The following is an 18,970-nucleotide window of genomic DNA, read 5'->3' as shown; positions in this document are numbered from 1 at the left end:
CGGCGCCTCTCACCGGGGACAACTCCAGAGTGAAAGAGTGTCCAACCCCTCTCAAGGAGACTGGTTCCAGAGCCAGAGCCGTGCGTTGAGGTGAGCCCGACTATTTCTAGCTGGAACCTCTCAACCTCACACACCAGCTCAGGCTCCTTCCCAACCAGAGAGGTGACATTCCACGTCCCGAGAGCCAGCTTCTGTAGCCGAGGATCAGACCTCCAAGGTCCCCGCCTTCGGCCACTACCCATCCCACATTGCACCCGACCCCTTTGGCCCCTCCTATAGGTTGTGAGCCCATGGGAAGGGGGACCCACCTATCCTCTTCGGGCTGTGCCCGACCGGGTTCCATGGGTGAAAGCCTGGCCACCAGGCACTCGTCAACATGCCCCACCTCCAGGCCTGGCTCCAGAGTGGGGCCCCGGTGACTCGTGTCCGGGCGAGGGAACACTGTGTCCAATAATCGTACTCGTCATAAGGGGTCTTTGGGCTGCACTTCGTCGGGCCTCTCACCTAGGACCTGTCTGCCTTGGGTGAACCCTACTAGGGGCATGAAGCCCCTGACAGCATAGCTCCTAGGATCATTGGGACACTCAAACCCCTCCACCACGATAAGGTGGCAGCCCAGGGAGAGGATAACAATGAAAATTTAACCTTTTCCGTCTAATAACTTTACCTAATGGAAGCATATATAAAATAAATAGTATTGGTTCAAACACACAACCCTGAGGAACTCCATGAATAACTCTGGTGTATGTAAAAAGATTCATTATTAACACGAACAAACTGGAATTGATTAGATAAATATGATTTAAACTATTATAGAGCTGTTCCTGTAATTCATATATCATGTTCAAGCTTCTGTATTATAATATTGTGATCAATTGTATCAAATGCAGCACTGAGATCTAACAGGTCAAGTATGGACACAAGTCCACTGTCTGAGGCCAGACGAATATCATTACTAACTTTCATCAGTGCAGTTTTTGTGTTACATATAACCTTTAACCCTGACTGAAACTCCTCAGATTATTTCTGTTCAGATGTTCACACAATTGGTTTGCAACTTTTTTCTCGAGAATTTTTTAGATGAATGGGAGATTAGATATAGATCTATAATTGGCCAAAGCTCCTAAATCAAGATCAGGTTTCTTAGGTAAAAGTTTAATTACAGCAACCTTAAAAGGTCTGTGGTACATAACTATTCATTAGAGACAAATTAAACTGATCCATAATGGGGATGTTAATTAGGGGAAACACATCTTTGAAAAAGCTGGTTGGAATGGGATCTAACAGACATGATGATGGTTTAGATGAAGCTATTAAGACAAAAACAGTCCAAACACAAACCAGATTCTAGTGACACTCCTAAAGCAGTTTAATTTAATAGGGAATCAGAGACAGTACTAGGAATGTTTGTGAATTTGCTTTCTGATTGAAATAATTTTGTTCAGAAAGAATCTCATAAAAGGCATCACAACTTAGTTAAAGGATTATATGGCTCAACAGAGATAGAACTTTTCATTAATCTGGCTACATTACTAAACTGAAACTTGAATTTGTTCTAGTTCTTAAAGATGAATAATATACAATTCTAGCTTTAAAAAGGCCTTTATTTTATGCTCGCAGACCATCTTTACAGGTTAAATAAAATTCCTGTTTCTTTTCAGCTTTCTACATGCCTGTTTTTTAAAGCATGCAACTCTGAATTAAACTAAGGAGCTCTGACTTTTTTTAGAGGAGTAATTTTATCAAATGATGTTTGCATTAAAGATGTAATATTATCAACAACATAATCTAAGTTGCTGCTTTTTGTTGCTTACTTGCATTACATTTATGACAAGCATGTTGTGGTTAGAGCTGTTGCCTCCCAGCAAGGAGGTTGCATGGTTGCTTCCTGACCTGGGGCCTTTCTGGGTGGAGTTCGCATGTTTTCCCTATGCACACCTGGGTTTACTCCAGGTTCCTCCCACAGACCAAAAACATCCATGCGTGTAAATGGTTGTTTTTCTTGTTTGTCTCTACATGTTTCTGTGATGGACTTGTGATCTGACCAAGGTGTACCCTGCCTCTTGCACAATGAAATTAGAATGAACAGTTAAAATCACAAACCTTTCCTGAGCTAACCCTTTGTTATGCTGCTATAGACTTAGACTGCTGGAGGACAAACTGACCACATTTCTTCTCTCTGCTGCTGTCTTTAATTGCTCTACTGTAATTATTCCTGTCATTAACATGTGTTTTTCTTTGTCTTTCAAGAGAAACTACACCTGGACCAGTCATTTTGTGTTTGTCTGTCTCTTTCCTGTTCTCTTAAAGCCTAACCAGTCAAAACAGATGGCCGCTCGTCCTGAGCCTTGTTCTGCTGGAGGTTTCTTCCTGTTAAAAGGGAGCTTTTCCTTTCCATTGTTGTTAATGTGCTGCTCAGGATGAGAAACTGCAACAAAGTAAAGATTCAACACAATCTGTTGGCTTCCTAACTTCCTTACTTACTGGCTTTTTATGTATTGTATGTATGCAAATGTTTTTGTACAGTGCCCTGAGATGACTTTTGTTCTGACTTGGCACCATTTCACTGAAGTTCTGTTCAATCTACTGGATATTGGTTAGTGGGTGGCACAAGGTGTGTGAACTGTTTAATATTTGAATGTGTCATATGTTGGAAGCCTAGGGGAAAGTGTGAAATCCAGCAGGCTTAGCATTCAGCCTCCCAGTACTAATGTGGGAGTACTTGTGTTTGGGCCCTGGTCTGTGTCTGCTCGTCATTCTTGAGGGTTCTGTGCTGCAAAGGTGGACAGTTCTCTTCACTTGTTGTGTGAGTAATACATATTGAGGTGATAGAATCATTGTATTGGATTTTTCTAGTTTCATAAATGCTTTCAGAAGATTTCTAGTAGTCTGTGGGCTGATGAAGCATATATGTTCTGATCGAGGTACCAATTTCATTTGTGCTTCCAAGAAACTGAAGATTCCTTCAAACACTGATGGAAAGGTCTCTCTCAGAGCAAGGACGTACGTACATTGAGGAGCTTAGGAGAGGGTGATTGGCATCACATGCTGAATATTGGATTCAGTGCTGCTCAAGACAGGTTCTTCAAAACTTACACATGAAGTTCTTACAACATTTCTAGCTGAGGTCAGCACCATTGTGAACAACCACAATGGTGACACAGACCATTGGTGTCTGTGTCAACAAACCCTGTAGATCTATTTATTCTCACACAAAATATTTTACTTACTCAAAAGACACTCTGTAATTTGCACCATCTGGAGAGTTTGGATATCAGGATTTGTTCAAGAAGCAATGGAACAGACTTCAGAACATATCTACCTCATTCTGGGACAAGTAGCATAAGCAGTATTTGTCAGCATTACAACTTCAGAGGAAATGGACAACTGACCAACCCACACTGGCAAAAAGGAGTGTGGTGCTTCTGAAAGACTCTGGGCATCATTACTGGACTGAGACATGGAAAGGTGCGAAAAGTGCAAATATGAGAGAGAGAGAGAGAGAGAGAGAGAGAGAGATGCTGTTGTTCAAAATGCAAGTCGGCCTGTGTAGGCATTGTCAGTATGTATTTTGTTTATATACAATACGTGTCAATTTCAGAGGCTTTATAAAGCTGTTAGCTGTTAGTTTATTGTGTATTTTTAGTTTGGCTGTCATACTTGGGGTTCATATTTTATTTTACTCTTTATAGATAATGTTTGAATTTGTTGTATTTTTTATAATAGTTTTTCCTGTACTCAATATGACTCAAATAATTAGCAATTCCATATAAACCTTTTTGGAGTTATCCTTGGGGAGGAGTTATCTATCTGTCAACTCCAGCAATGCATTGGAGGCAGGGGACAAAAAATAAAGATACAATACTTGCACTTTAGTTTGTATTATTGACTTTGTTTAATTTTATTTTAATGATCACAGTAAGTAATGGTACATCTGATTAATTTCAAATTTAATCAAAGACCTAGCATTCTTTGATGGAATGCATATAGCTTACTGTCTTTCATGCTAGAGTTTTAGACTAAGACCATCTTTTGCTGGAAACTGACAAAAATAACATTATGCACAATCTCATATGATCACAAAATGTCATGCTCAGGTTATGTGTCATGCATAAATCTCAGCTACTACCACATCAAATTTTAGCACAATATCTTTAAAATTGGCCAAATTAACTATTTTTGTGTTTTTCTATGATCAGTCAGCTATGGTGGCCATCTTGAATTAAGTTGACTCTAAAAAGTAATCAGTTGTAGAGATAAACCCAGTGAATATTTCCTGATACTTTGTTTAAAATCTGCCCAGTTGTTCATGAGATATTTTGCCAAATAGCAGACACACAGATATGGGTAGAAAACATTATCGTCTGCCTTTCCCTTTTTTGCAATGGACAATATTGATGTACTTTTTAAAATTATTGTGGAAACTTGTACATTAAAGTAGTGACAACAGGGTAGCAGTCACATATGCGCACCCCTGAGCAGGTGAGGTGAAACTTGAACTGGAGCCCAGAACAGGTGACTTTCCCACAGGAAGCAGAAGCAGATTAGAATAACCACTTGACGAATCACAAAAACATTATTTATTGTTAGTAGCAGCCCTAGTATCATGAGCAGTTTTGATCTTGGTTACTGTGTATAAGAATTTCAAAAGTCTTAACTATTGGAGGATATTGGCTTTTTTTATTTTTTTAACCGGAGTAAAGCAAGAGTAAAATGAATAACAATGTTACAGATCAGACCAGATACACAGATTGTGATTTAACACGTTTTGAAATCCTCTTTGGTGACAAAAGATCTCAAAGACCTCAGTTGTTGTTGTCAAACGTTGTGAATAAGTGACATTGCAAGATCACACGAGATCTGTTAGTTTTCAGAGTATGTGTTGAGGATGACTCTTATGTCTACATCAAACTTTAGCTCAATTACTGTAAAACTGACTGAGCCATTTTTGTAATATTTATTAGCTGTAGCCATCTTGATTTTGGGTGACTCCAACAAAAGTTCATTAGTTGTAGATATGCATTCAGGGATTACTTTTTGAGAGTTTCATTAAAATCTGTCCAATGGTCCATGTCTAACACCATACACACACACACACACACATAATAGAATGTGATAAAAAAGGCTAATCTAAATCCAACCAAAAGGTAAAACTGTCAGCAAACCCAATTCGCAGACTCATTGTAGTTCCAGGAAATAAATAATTTATTTAGAATAAAAAAGAAATGAAAGCAAAACGCTGACAAGGCAGCAAACAAAAATCCAAAATGCAGCAAAAAAGAAAAACCAAGGAATGCGCACGGCATGAACCAGACAGTGCGTGTAAGTGACAATGGTCCAGCGAGAGAGTGGAGGAAACGACCAGGTTTTAAAGCAGAGGGTAATTAGGTGAAGTAGGCACAGGTGAGTGATTACAACTTGGAACAGGTGAAGATGGGTGTGGCAGGAAGACGAGATAAACAGAGGAGAAATGAATGATGACAGGAAACAAAGACAGATCTTCCAAAGACAAAAGTTCAGTTCAGGAAACAGAGAAACAGAGAGAAAAGAAAACACGTCCGCCTTCCACCAGGAGCAGAGAGAAAAAAGAAAAAAAAATAATTTACTGTTGGACTCATTTACTGTTGCTGATTCGCGCGTGCGCAGAAACAACAAACTGCTGCAGAGGAGTGATTCGTTTGCTTAGTACTGTGCTGGAAGTAGCGCTGTTTATTTGTATACTGCATGAATAAACCTAGATTTGGTACTTTGCCTCTAGCTTTAAAAACTGGACGATTTCACTCAGTCCCAGGGGAGGATCAAAAATGTTCTCTGAGTTATCTAAATGAAATTGAAAATGAATTGCATTTCTTATTTTATTGTCCTTTGTATACGACTCTCAGAAATTAATTGTTTGGTAAAGTTCTTGATGTTTACCCTGGTTTTTTTATATGAGTGATGAAGATAAAACTATAGAATTTATTTAAATATTTAGCTCAGTATGTTTTAAAAGCCTGGCATCTTCGAAAGAAGACACTTTATGTTTGAAGGATGTTGATGTTGGTCTCTGTCTGCATCTTTGAAATATGTTTGTGTCTTATAAGCCCATGGGGGCTGGGCACCTTTTTATGGTGTATGGCACAAAAGAAATAAACTAAACTAACTAACTAACTAACTAATAAACTGTGTAAACTGAAGAATTCGGTGAACAAATCATTTTAATGAACTGATTCTAGTGATTCAGTACACTCAAAAGAACTGCCATTCCCCTCACTACACCCCCTGGCCTGGGCCCAGAGGTGCTCAAATATCATATGGAACTAACTAGAGCTGAGCCTCTGTCACTCCTAAGGAACTGGAGGAGGTGGACCCTCCCATGGTTGTTTCCAGAGGAGCCCGAAGTATGGGCACAGGTACAGGTCGCCTAACGTAGCCTTCATCTTTATACAGGGTTGCTAAAAACCTTACAAGATCGACTGACTTTAGTGATGTAGTAGGTGTAAAATATTGAATAAAATGTTGTGCTGCATGACTGACTTTATTTTCACTCTTACATTTAACTTTATGACACGCAAACTTACAAGTGGATCACCAATACTATCTCCAAGTGTATTTTGGGTAAAACTCGTGACCAGCTGTCCACCAGTGTCATCATCAGTCACTTGACAACAGATTGCAAACTAGGTGGAGTGTTTTTACAGACTAAGTTAACATGAGTGGCACTTCATGTAAGCATAAAAGTGAAGCGGCAAAGCAAAAAAAAAAACAGGAAAAAAGGGAGCAAGGAAAAGCCATGTTACAAAAACTGGACACATATTTGGTTCATTATCCTGGAGTTGAACACGATTTTTTGCTGGCAGCGATTCAGGTCGGCCAAAACTGCCAGCACAGCGGTATAGCTGTGAATCACCGCTGAGGTGAGTAGGCCTAAAGTACTTCATATTGAAATTGTTTTTGTGAGCATGTGGGCAGCTGCACCAGTTATACTAAACTTTATAGCTACTGATACAGACTCTAAGTTGAAATAGATAAAGTGGGTGTGAATGAGCCAATCGCTATCCGTGGTGCTTAACTACTTAGAATTTGTTGTTTTATCATTAGTGACCATTTAGGCTAACATTTTTGTTGTTCTCTTGGTTTGTTTTACTTCATGTCTGTTTGATGGACTTTATAATGACACAGTCTCTCTCCGTGGTGCTGAAACCTGTAAGCCCCGCTGTTTTGCGGGCATGTGTATGTTGTAAAATGATATTATTACAAGTTTTATTATTTGGGTATAAAGGACCTGGTCATTTGCCCCGCCCCCGGCCTGGCTATGATTTGTTCCGCTAGTGGTTGAAGAGCTCCAACTTTGTCTTTGTAGTGCTCCAGGTTTGACCTGGGAACAAATTAACTGAAGTCTACTTGAGAGATGCCCATTAAGAGCCAGGAACAACACCAATACATGTTAATGGACACGTTAAAGAAATAATAATAATAATAAAAAAAAACAAGATTATATAATAAGTCTGTACGTAGCTACATTCAGCCATAAAACACTATTCAGCTTGTTAAAATGCAACAAAACTTGAACTAATATATTAGCCAAAGGCTGCTAACCTCTCATACACCAACACATGCTTTATTCATTGTCAAATGCCACTTTATATAACACGTATTTGGGTAATTGTGAAAGTGTGGGTTTAGCTTAAAGATCAAATTAATTGTAAATGTCCTGCAGTTCTTGTCTCACTTTATAGAACTGACTCCTTGTATTTTTTATATTTTTCCTCTTCTCTTTTTCCATCAGCAGCTGCTTCACCAAAGCATCAATTTAGTGTAAAAATCTTTTCTTTTTAAAAAAAAATTACATCCAGTATACAGTAAAAAAATGACACACAGGACTATGGTATATTGGAAAATTGTGGGAAGAGATGGCTTTTATTTGATTTCCAGCTGTTTGACATAGTTGTCCTACAGAGCATAAATTCACCTGAGTCCTTCCAGGTTGATTAAATCAGATCTTGTTTAGTTTTGCTTATGTGCATAATATGATTAGTTAAATCATGACAAAAAGAACAGAATATAAATGTCAATATTTATATAGGAGTAGATAACCAATATCGTAATATACAAAAACATGGAAAAAAATTTAAAACGCACAACAAAAAAAACAAAATAAACCATTTAAGTTACATCAAATACATTAAAAAGTAATTATGCACATGTTCACACATGCATAGTTTCATTTGTGTACAAACAAACAATTATGAAATAAGAGGAAAACAACAATTTAAATAATAGTATGTTTAATTTTTAGTTATATCATACTAGTTGGTAGTTTGGCTCCTTTTTGTTAAAAAAAGACTGAACAAATTTTAGGTTAAAGCTGAATTGAGTCGATGTCAAATTAATTTTTTAATTTTTGTTTTTTTGTTTATCAGACTGACAATGAATGAGGATGCATTTGAGGTCCCAGAGAGGACCGAGTACCGTTACTTGGTGCAGGAAGAGGATGAGGAGCTGGTACAGTACGTACATCACCGGCAGTATATCAGTCCCTTTCTGGTTCTGTCCAAACGCTGCATCTTCCTCATCTGCCTCGGTGTTATCTCTCTGCTTATGCTTGCTGCCTATTTGGGCTACATGGCCCAGACTCTGCCGCCGGGAATCGCCCAGGTATCGACAGACTGTGGAGACTTTAAAGGAAGACATGTAAGTTTTATCTCTTAATGTGATACAATGTGGTCAGAGGTTTACATCCACTCACAATGAGCATGAGTGTTCTAATAATTTGTGACTTTTAATTACTAATTCAAGTCGTTCTTTTTCCGGAGTGGAATAATACAGAGAGAATAAAAACATACACATCCACATTCAAAACATAAACACATTATACAGATAAACCAAATGTTCCCACTTTGTCTAGCTGAGAATTAAATTAAGCACATACTCTTTTAAAAACAATGCCATGTTGGTTTTTGGAACCAGTGTGCACACTCTATTGCTTTAAGTCCCGCATACAGTCACTAACTACAGCTAAACGTATTAGAAAAAATATAATTTGAACATACTGAAGCAAGGTAAGAACAATGTGAATCAACACCTGAAAAAATGTTTCTTTTTTTTTTTTTTTTTTAACAAAGGCAATGTCCCATTTGTATACATGGAGAAGCTGCACAAAGCCTTTTCCAGCACATCCCAAAAATTCTCAATGGGTTTAAGGTCTGGACTCTGTGGTGGCCAATCCATGTTGATGTCCCATGACATGATGTCTCATGCTCCCTGAACCACTCTTTCATAATTTGAGCCGGATGAATCCTGACATTGTCATCTTGGAATATGCTCGTTCCATCAGGGAAGAAAACATCCACTGATGGAATAACCTGGTCATTCAGTATATTCAGGTAGTCAGCTGACCTTTGACCTCATTCTTTGAGCTCATCCTGTTGCTGAACCTAGACCTGACCAACTGCAGCAACCCCAGATCATAGCACTGCCCCCACAGGCTTGGACAGTAGGCAACACTTCACCTGCCTCTCTTCTTACCCTGATGCTCCCATCACTCTGGAACAGGGTCAATCTGGACTCATCAGACCACACGACCTTCTTCCATTGCTCCAGAGTCCATCTTTATGCTCCCTAACAAATTGAAGCCTTTTTTTACAGTTAGCCTCACTGATTAGTAGTTTTCTTAAGGCTACACAGCTGTTCAGTCCCAATCCCTTTAGTTCTCTTCGCATTGTGTGTGTGGAAATGCTCTTACTTTCACTATTAAATGTAGCCCAGAGTTCTGTTGTTTTTCTTCAATTTGATTTCACCAAACGTTTAAGTGATCACTGCTCGCAATCATTCAGGATTTTATTCCGGCCACACTCAAAGACGATGGGTCCCCACTATCCTTCCAGTTTTTAATAATGCGTTGGACAGTTCTTAACCCAATTTTGGTAGTTTCTGCAATCTCCTTAGATGTTTTCTCTGCTTGATGCATGCCAATGATTTGACCCTTCTTAATCTTGAGTTGTGACTGTAGCTTGTATGTGTGGTAAAAAAAAAATCTCAAGAATAGAAACGTGTAGACATAAACATGTAATGCACATTGTAAAATTAATATTAGAATTTATATAAGACAGTTTAAATATATAAAAAAGAAGCTTGTATCTGTTGCTTTAAAATGAGCTTTAAAGCATTGAGACCAAACCACCCCAAATTCCTGTTCTAACAAATGTATTTGTTGCGTTTCTATTGTTTTTGCAGAAAAATGGAGCATACTCCTTTAAGGGCATTCCCTATGCCGCTCCACCTGTCGGAAACCTGCGCTGGGCTCCCCCGTCTGTCCCAGTGGGCGAGAACAAAGTGACAAACGCAGACCGCTTTGGCAGCATGTGCCCTCAAGTGCGGTCAATATCAAATCCAGTGACAGTAATGGGCCAGGAGGACTGCCTTTTTATCAACGTGTGGACACCTATACTGCAGCCTGATGCCAAGCTGCCCGTCATGGTCTGGATTCATGGTGGTTACTTGCAAATGTTGAGTGGAGGAGAGCGAGGATATTCACCCAATGAGAGGCTTGCTGCAGAAACAGGAATGGTTTATGTCAGCTTCAACTACAGACTCAATGCATTCGGATTCCTCGCTCTAGAGATGCTGAGAGAAGGTTCTCCAAAAAACACCTCAGGTCAGTCAATGGCATCCGCTTTTGAGACAAATACAGTGTTTATTGGAGAGTATTTGACTATGACACAAGCATCAGTAGAGACAAGAAGCTCTGCCGATAACCTGAACTTAACCTATGACTTTAAATACAATATTTCACTGCAGTTTTTCCTTGAAAATTTTTTAAACATTAAAGAACATGACTTGTTAAACTCAAATGTTTGTGACCTTGACAAATATCTGATGGTAAAATTACTGCAGATGAAGAAGACAGATTAATCTAGAATAGATTGCAATATTGAATAATACAGAAAAATGCAGACCTACTATTTGGCAAGAAATGGGTTACTGTTGCCTTTTTTATCTAAAGCACTGTAACCAATTATTAATGTTTTATTAGGTGCCGGTGAAGGTTCTCAGTCATCTAAGGCACACTTGTCAAACTTGTTGGCTAGATTTAACCCGTATTACAATTTCATCTGTTTTAGAGATAAATTAAGTGTTTTTATCAGGTTGGACCAACACAAAATCCAGTATGCAGACTAATCGCAAAAAACAAAAAATGATTTATTAAAACCGAAACAAAAAGATTTACATGGCAGCAAAACAACAAGAAACTTAATACAGAGGATCTCAGGGAGACACAAAGAGCTAATCTGACTGTGGTCAAGACCAAACAATGAACTAGTGAGGATGAGATGGAAGTGATAATATAAAGTGCTGAGGGTAAGTGGCAGATTGACTTCAGCTGGAGTGACAAGTAATGGGGAACAGGTGAAGTGGGAGTGACAGGCTGACTGGAAAACTACTGAGGAAAAGTGAATAGTGGCACAAGGAACACAGGGCAAGGGGAGCAGAACTATCCAAAAACATGAAAAGATATACAGGGAACAAACTTAAAACACAAGGACACAAAGATAACAAGAACACAAAAGAACTTAAACACAGATTAAACACAGAAGATTAAAAAATTACTCAAAATACACAAATTTTAACAGTTTTAGAGTTGGCTTTAAATCTATAACAGATCGAATCTTTTACTTCTCATTTTGCTTAAAATACAGAGCATATGAGCCAAATGCCCAAATTTTTTGTTAATTGAGCTTTTTAGCTGACATACAAATTACTTTCCTTTTTTCTGAGGGTTGTTAGGGTCTTTCTTAATCTGGTCCACAAAGATGTTTTTGTCACATACATGAAGGTGCAAACTGGTGTAAAACTGACAAGAGATTGGATTCAAAGCAGTATTGTACAGTATGTTCGGAATGTTGAAACACCTCTGTTTAATGTTGATTGTTATTGTTTGACATAGATGACATCTTTTATGCCTCTGTCAAACGATACCTACATTCTCTGTCCAAAATGTGTACATTTCTGTCCTCAAAAGAGTGTCCTTTATGTACTGTATATAGGGATTGTTCATTGTTTATTGGTTAGGATCCCCATTAGCTTTACAAGAGTTTCTATGTGTCTAAACCAAGACAGTTTGTTATCCAAGTGGACCCCAAGTAACTTAGCTTCTGTTACCTGCTTGATGAGCGTATTATTTATTGACAAATTTAGTTTTGGATCATATTTAAGAGACTTGTTGTCACGGTCGTGGCTGTCACGTTCCGTTCCTCAGGAGCAGGGAGGACCAGGATGCAGCAGGTAAGTGAAAAACTCTTTATTTACAAAAACTCGTACCTGGAAACGTAGCCTAAAGTGCTGCCTGCACAAGTGACAAAACCATCTTGGAGCAAAGGACAGGAACAGTTCACAGAGGACGTGTCAGAGACGTGCAAAAGACGAGGACCCAACAAACAACCTAGGTAACGGATGGAGGGCTAGCACAAGAAAAAACAAAAACCCTCAAAACTTAGCCGTACGACCGGCGCAGCTCCCGGAAAGGGCTTGAGGGCTGACCTCGCCCACGTCGAAGAAACTGGGAGGCCCCATCCGGAGGTCGCCCGAGCCACCAAAGAAGATGCCGGAAGGCCACCGACGGACACCCTGGAAGACGCCGCCCAGAGGCCGGCCAGGACACCGACGAGTGCCCCGGAAAATGCCGCCCGGAGGCTGACCAGGCCACCAACGGACTCCCCTAAACTTAATTGCTGACACGCTGGGTTCGGCCACTGACACACTGGGTTCGGCCGCTGACACGCTGGGTTTGGCTCTAACACTTCGGACTCTGCCGCTGACACTTCGGACTCTGACGCTGGGTTCTGTCGCAGGCTTGCTAGGTTCTGCCGCTGGTTCACTGGGTTCTGCCGCTGGTTCACTGGCTTCTGCCGCAGGTTCACTGGGTTCTGCCGCGGGCTCGCTGAATTCTGTCGGAACGGGTGGTGGTAACATGATACATGAGGCCCACCGCCGAGAACGCCACAGGCACACGTCCCAAGTCTAATAGAACTACTCCACATATCTTCTGATTACTGAGTTCTGCATATCAATCATCAGTCATTTGCGTCAACACTGTACATGTGGAATATCCTTTTCTCTGTATATAGGGATTAACTGAGAAATTTCCTGGTGACTCAAAGCAGCCTGTCTAACACTCAAAAATCTTTTTTCTTTTTTTAAAATTCTCGGTCAGTGAATGCACGACAGCTAAGCAGTTATTTTGTGCTAGCAGCAGCTTATCTTGGTCTATATCCTTTATTTTTTAAAAACAAAAAAGACTCAGAGGTGTAGAGCAGTGTTTTTCAACCTTTTTTGAGCCACAACACATTTTTACATTAAAAATGTCCAATGGCACACCATCAACCAAAAATATTATAAAATTACATTTTTTAGCCTTTTATTGACAATATGGTCCCTTTAATTTATTTATACTTACCGTGTGAAACCTGGGCCTGTTATCCTGGGAGGAATTGAAGACGGACACACAAAGCTCTTCATCAACATCTCTTTCTGTCTCTATTTTTAGTTTTTATAACAGTCAGCATTAAAAAGCTCAGCTCACACACAGATGTCATGGTAAATGGGAGTAATGTTGAAATAGCTTTGTTTGACAGAATGGGGAACTCCATTGCAACAGCATCACAAGTTTCTTCAATCTTTTAATTATTTAGTCTGCTGATTTAAAGGGTGAAACATAGTCACTCTGCTATTTGGTATCAAATAAAGCTAAGGAGAGACACTAAAATGCATGTTTACAAGCCACAAAGGTTCTGGGAGAATGTCCCTTGGACAGGTAAGACAACACTGCAACTTTTTGTCAAATCAGAAGAGCTCTATGTTTATAGACCCAAAACTGAAACATGCAAAAAAACAAACAGACAAAAAAATTACTACCTCCAGTAAAACAAGGAGGAAGCTCAGTTATGTTCTGGGGCAATGAAATGAAATGCACAATGAAATCAAATCTAAAAAAATTGATGTTTCATGTACGTTATTTAGTCAAACACATCCACACAACATTGCAGGGACCCTTTTTTTGATCTAAAAGTTAAATAAACAGGTGTTAGCATTTTAGACAATAATATCCGTAGTGGGTGATTTGTAGGGCGAAGTTCATAACAATCACTGTGCCACTGCCAGCCAAGAACACAGGTACTCTCTGGTTGTTTACTACTGGAAATGGAAGAAGAAGCCTTTTTTGAACATGAAGAAATACTGGAAGACTTTGTGGGAGTAATGAATATACATACATACTAGTATGAACCTGAACGGACAACTGGATCTCTGTAATCAGATGAAAACTCTTCAGATTCTGATTCTGATGATCACCAGGACCGCCATGGCCGACAAAACAACGTGCATAACAACCAAGTTGGGAACGTGGGACGGTGAGATCCGATTACCCCTGGATCATTGTCATGACATCAGTACACAACACTGCAAATCAACATAAAGATGGCAGGAGAGAGCCAATGTTGCTAACTCAGACTATGACATTTGTTTAATCACACATGGACTGTTTATATTTTTCATCAATAACAAACTGCTCTGAATCACAAACTGATCGGGCTGTCAGCCTGTAAGCAGTTCATACCTTTTAATGACAGCGCATGTTCACATCATGTTTGAAGTAAAACTTCCTGCTGTTCATCTCCTTCTCTGTGGCAATGTCCTCTCCATTTACCTTTCTTTTAAAATTGAATATAGTTAGAACCGCTGCTGGCAAAAGGTCCTGTTTTTTTTGGCATAAAGCCAGTCCACCACAATAATGAGGGTCGGAGTGAGTCTTCCCTTTGATGTGATCTGAACCAGAGTTCTGATAGTAATTCCCACATCAGAGCTTATGGATCCAAATCTGAGAAAGGTTTTTGTTTTTTGGGAAGCCAAAAAATGAAACTTCACTGGTATTTTCTGGCCGGTTCGAACAATTAACAAACTGCACTATATTGTACCAATATTTATCCACTCACTGATGAACTGCTGAACTTCAGCGGCTCATTGAATGTCAAACCTCCGGATTGGTCATAGAAAAAGCCGAAAAACACCTTAGTGGTTTCTTCAATATTTAGAATTACCAAAAAAATATATTTTCTTTTTTTATTTTTAATTTAAAATTTCTACAAAAAACATATTTTAAGGCTATATTTTCGCTGATGTTGTTCACAGATTTCAGTTCAGCTTTAACAAATAGGTACAAACTCATTTGTAAAATATGTGTTAAGGCTTAATAACTGGGTCATTATGAAGATTTTATCATTGTACAATTAAATTTATATTTAACACCTCGTAGAAGAACATGTACACTTAAAAAATTGTCATTTAAAATAACTAAATTACAGGTTACAGTAAGCTGGTTGTAGTACCTGCTACTGTATCTTTATTTTCTTACTTGACAATCAGTTTGATGCACAGTCAAGGCTGATAGTTTTTTTTTTTATTTAGTGGCCAGTGGCCAATTTAAATCTGTTGAATGATTAATTGGTCTATCTCTACATGTATATCCATTACAGTTTGGGAAACATCCTTTAAACCCTTTAAACTACAAATTGTCCACTTCATTGCACTTGCTAACAGCTAATGGTGTATACTATTGGCATATTGACCTGAGATCAGTTTTGTTTCCTTTTTCCTGATTTGTTATGTTAGGTGCAACTAGACCTGTAATCTCAGCTATTTTATGGCACAAACTAGTTGGCTTAAAGTCAAATAAAAAAAAAATTCCATCAGAGTTTGAATTAACAAATACCTTTACATGCTCAATTTAATGTCTGAATTAGGATCATGAAGTTTATAAAGTTGCAATGTTTGTAGAGGTTTTTGCAGTCTCCTTGACTGCAGCAGCACTGTGTTACAATAAAAAAAAAAGTTAGAATGGGCACAGCGGTCTTTTTATTGCAAGTTATTTTCCTGTTAAGGAGACCTTTTTAATATTTATGGTGTTTACATTGTTTTGTGTGTCCAAATAAAGGCTGAAGGTTTATACACCTCCATTAACATTTGAATACTTAATGAAGGGTAATGTGATCTGGATAATTGGAGCTTATTTCCTTGGTAATGTTTAGGTATTAGGAGTGAAGCTGGGTAATTTCTGTTACATAATCCAAACAGGCACGCTGTGATCTTGATTTAAAATGATTCGCTAAATGAAAGAGCCTGGCATTCCATGATAATGTGATGGCTTGCCTCTCAAGTCCTCTTCATCCTCCACAAGCTTACAATTCTGATCCCTGCCTCATTTCTCCTCCTTCTACTTCAGTTTACACAAAACGCCAGTTTGATTTCTGACAGAGAAAATGGGACAGTGGAAAGAAGGTTGTATTAAATAAAGTTCTCAGAGTAATCAAACCCTTTATAACAACCTCCTCTCCTTCACAGGGAACTATGGCTTCCTGGACCAGATTGCAGCTCTAAAGTGGGTCCAGAGGAACATTCATGTGTTTGGAGGAGATCCTAAAAGAGTCACCATATTTGGACAAAGCTCAGGTATAAAAACAAAATAAAGTTTGTAAAAATTTGGAACTGCATTTTTTATAGAAACACAAAGACTAGTCACAACAAAATACAGTAAGAGGGACTAATGGAATAAATGAAATTTGTGGTAAAATGCAGAGGTTTGTGTGAATGACAGCTATCTTACATCACCCGGTTTATGTAAATGTAGATTTTCTACCTGATTAGGAAACAATAATCCCCACCACTAGAGTGATACAGATAACCAACACAAAATCAGAATAAAAATAATCTAAATGTCTACAATTGGCATTGAAAGTAGATGAGGTCACAAGTGTTGTCATGATGAAACTCTGTTGCTCGTCACGTTTTTCAGTATTGAAGTAAGGGTTCTCTCTGTTTCCTCTAACAGCAGTTCTGTAGATAGAGAGCCCTTTGTTGTTTCAAAACAGCAGTTGCTTCTTTCTTGTTCAGGATGTTATCCTCTTCGGTGTCAGAGGTTACCAGCACTTAACACACATTTAGTGAGATCATTTTCCTCACTAAGAAAGTTGTCTGTCGCGCTCCTCACTTTGTGCTTCTGTTGTTGTTTCCTGGATGCACTTATGATCGTCTGGATGTTTGTCTTCCTGTGGCTCTGGTTGTTGGTCAGTAAGAATAACTCCTTTTGTTTTATTTTTGCAACTCTTTATTCCGCCATGTACAGCTCTCCACTTCCACACTAAAAACAAAAGCTAAAGACAACACAGTGCCCCCTTGTGGACTGGCATGTAATATAAACAAAAGAACGGTAACAATCCCTCTCTCTTCTTTTAAAAAAAAAACCCAAATAGAATAAAGAAAAATTACTCATTGCAAAACACAGGTCTTTAGGCGTTTTGATAGAATAGTTTCAAAGAGATGGGAGCATGAAATAACTCATAAATAAATTTATTGAACAGTCCAACACCCTTAATAAAGAGCCTTAAGTAGCAAGGTTGTAAATGCTCCCTTTTTAGTTAAACAGTCTGCGAATTGATCTTTTGTTTCAGACCACAACACTTAATGGAGTTTCTTGGTTTGAATCAGCTCTTTGATTGAACTGATTTCAAGGTGTAGCCTTTTCTCTGCAACAAACTTAAGTGCATCAAGAGAGAAATTATCAGTGACACAGATTATTGGTAGAGGATAAACAGTGCTTCCATCATTGAGTTCAGAAAACAGTGTGGAGAGAAAATGTCATTGTCAATCCCCTCAGACATAGCTAGTGTTTCATCCGCAAGTGTGCTTCTGACAATTCTCTTAATTCTCTTTGACTTACACAAAATGGGAGAGAACTGCCCGTTGTCACCCATTAGAACAATGAGGTGCCCACCTTGAGTACCCCCATCTGAAAGATTTCCAAAAGATGCATCAGTGAATGTAACCAACTTTAAGTTACTGTTTTTTCCAAGATGTTGAAAATTCAGCTTAACTGACTTGGCTTTGAGTTTACACACCACTTTGTTTGCTTCATTGATGGTCTGTACTGTAGCCTGTTTTAGACTAGATGCCAAGCTGCTTGCATCGAACATGACATCAGGCCTGCTCTGTCTCGCCACCTACCAGCTGCAAATTTACATATTTCTGTTAGTGCTATCAGTTCAGCCGTTTGTGCAGAAAAGTATTTAGGTAAAGAGCCAGAAATAAGCATTTCATGCAGAGAGCAAACAGCAAAGACAACAACACGGTCAGTTCCAGTAGCATTATCACGTGATGCAAACCATCTACAAACAGCACCAAGTCAGGGTGAGTCAGAGGTGTATCAGTTAGATCAGGTCGATGTGTACAAACCCTGCTCCAGCATAGCTTCACAATTATGAAGTCGCCATCATCAGTGTGAAGCAGTGTAGTCGAACAGTCAAAAACAGTTGACTCAAAGTAGAGTTTTAATTTCTTTACCGCTCATTCATTGTTTTTCATCTTGTGGTTTTACATTTGACCCAACCTCCTTCTCACTCATTTCACTCTGATTTTATAACAAATTAACACCACAGCTGGAGGTAATTAGATCCAACCATCATATGACAGGTCAAAGCAATAAAATTTAGAACAAAAAAAAACCTGAAATGCAATTAATCCAATTTCCAAACTCTGCTATTTAACAAAACAGCCTGCAAACTAAAAAAATAAATAAAATAAAACAGAACTACTCAAAAACTACTTTAAAGAAACAAACAAAATACAAAGACAAGAAATCCCTCCACATGGTATGCCCCGATGATGTCATCCATGACCTCCCATACCAATAACTTATATGGATAGACATGACACGCCGCTTTAAAGGCTCGGGCCGAGGTGCGGCGAAAGCGGCGCCATCTTGCTACAGTATTCTTAAAGGCGCAGGGCTATATAAACAGTGCTGAGGACTAACGAAATAATTTTTTTTAGTGGGTAAGATGAGCCCAATAGTGCATGTACTTTATCATACAATGTCACAAATACTCAGTTATTGTAATTTAAATAATAGCAACCATGAATTTAAAAGAAACGCAAATCCAGA

General features: G+C 38.8%; 1 protein-coding gene across 3 annotated transcripts in view; it reads left to right on the top strand.

Moving 5' to 3' along the window:
- si:ch211-71n6.4 (para-nitrobenzyl esterase) overlaps positions 1-18,970 on the top strand; it is a 46,886-nt gene that overhangs the window by 6,170 nt on the left and 21,746 nt on the right. For all 3 annotated transcript variants that reach the window (XM_037979696.1, XM_037979697.1, XM_037979698.1), the window contains exons 2-4: positions 8,403-8,673; positions 10,216-10,636; positions 16,375-16,482. In XM_037979696.1, coding sequence (XP_037835624.1) covers positions 8,410-8,673; positions 10,216-10,636; positions 16,375-16,482 — 793 coding nt within the window. In that variant the 5' untranslated portion in view covers positions 8,403-8,409. The remainder of the gene's footprint in view (positions 1-8,402; positions 8,674-10,215; positions 10,637-16,374; positions 16,483-18,970) is intronic.

Source organism: Kryptolebias marmoratus, linkage group LG15, assembly GCF_001649575.2.
Source record: "Kryptolebias marmoratus isolate JLee-2015 linkage group LG15, ASM164957v2, whole genome shotgun sequence".
NCBI lineage: Eukaryota > Metazoa > Chordata > Actinopteri > Cyprinodontiformes > Rivulidae > Kryptolebias > Kryptolebias marmoratus.
This window is presented reverse-complemented; position numbering and strand designations above follow the sequence as displayed.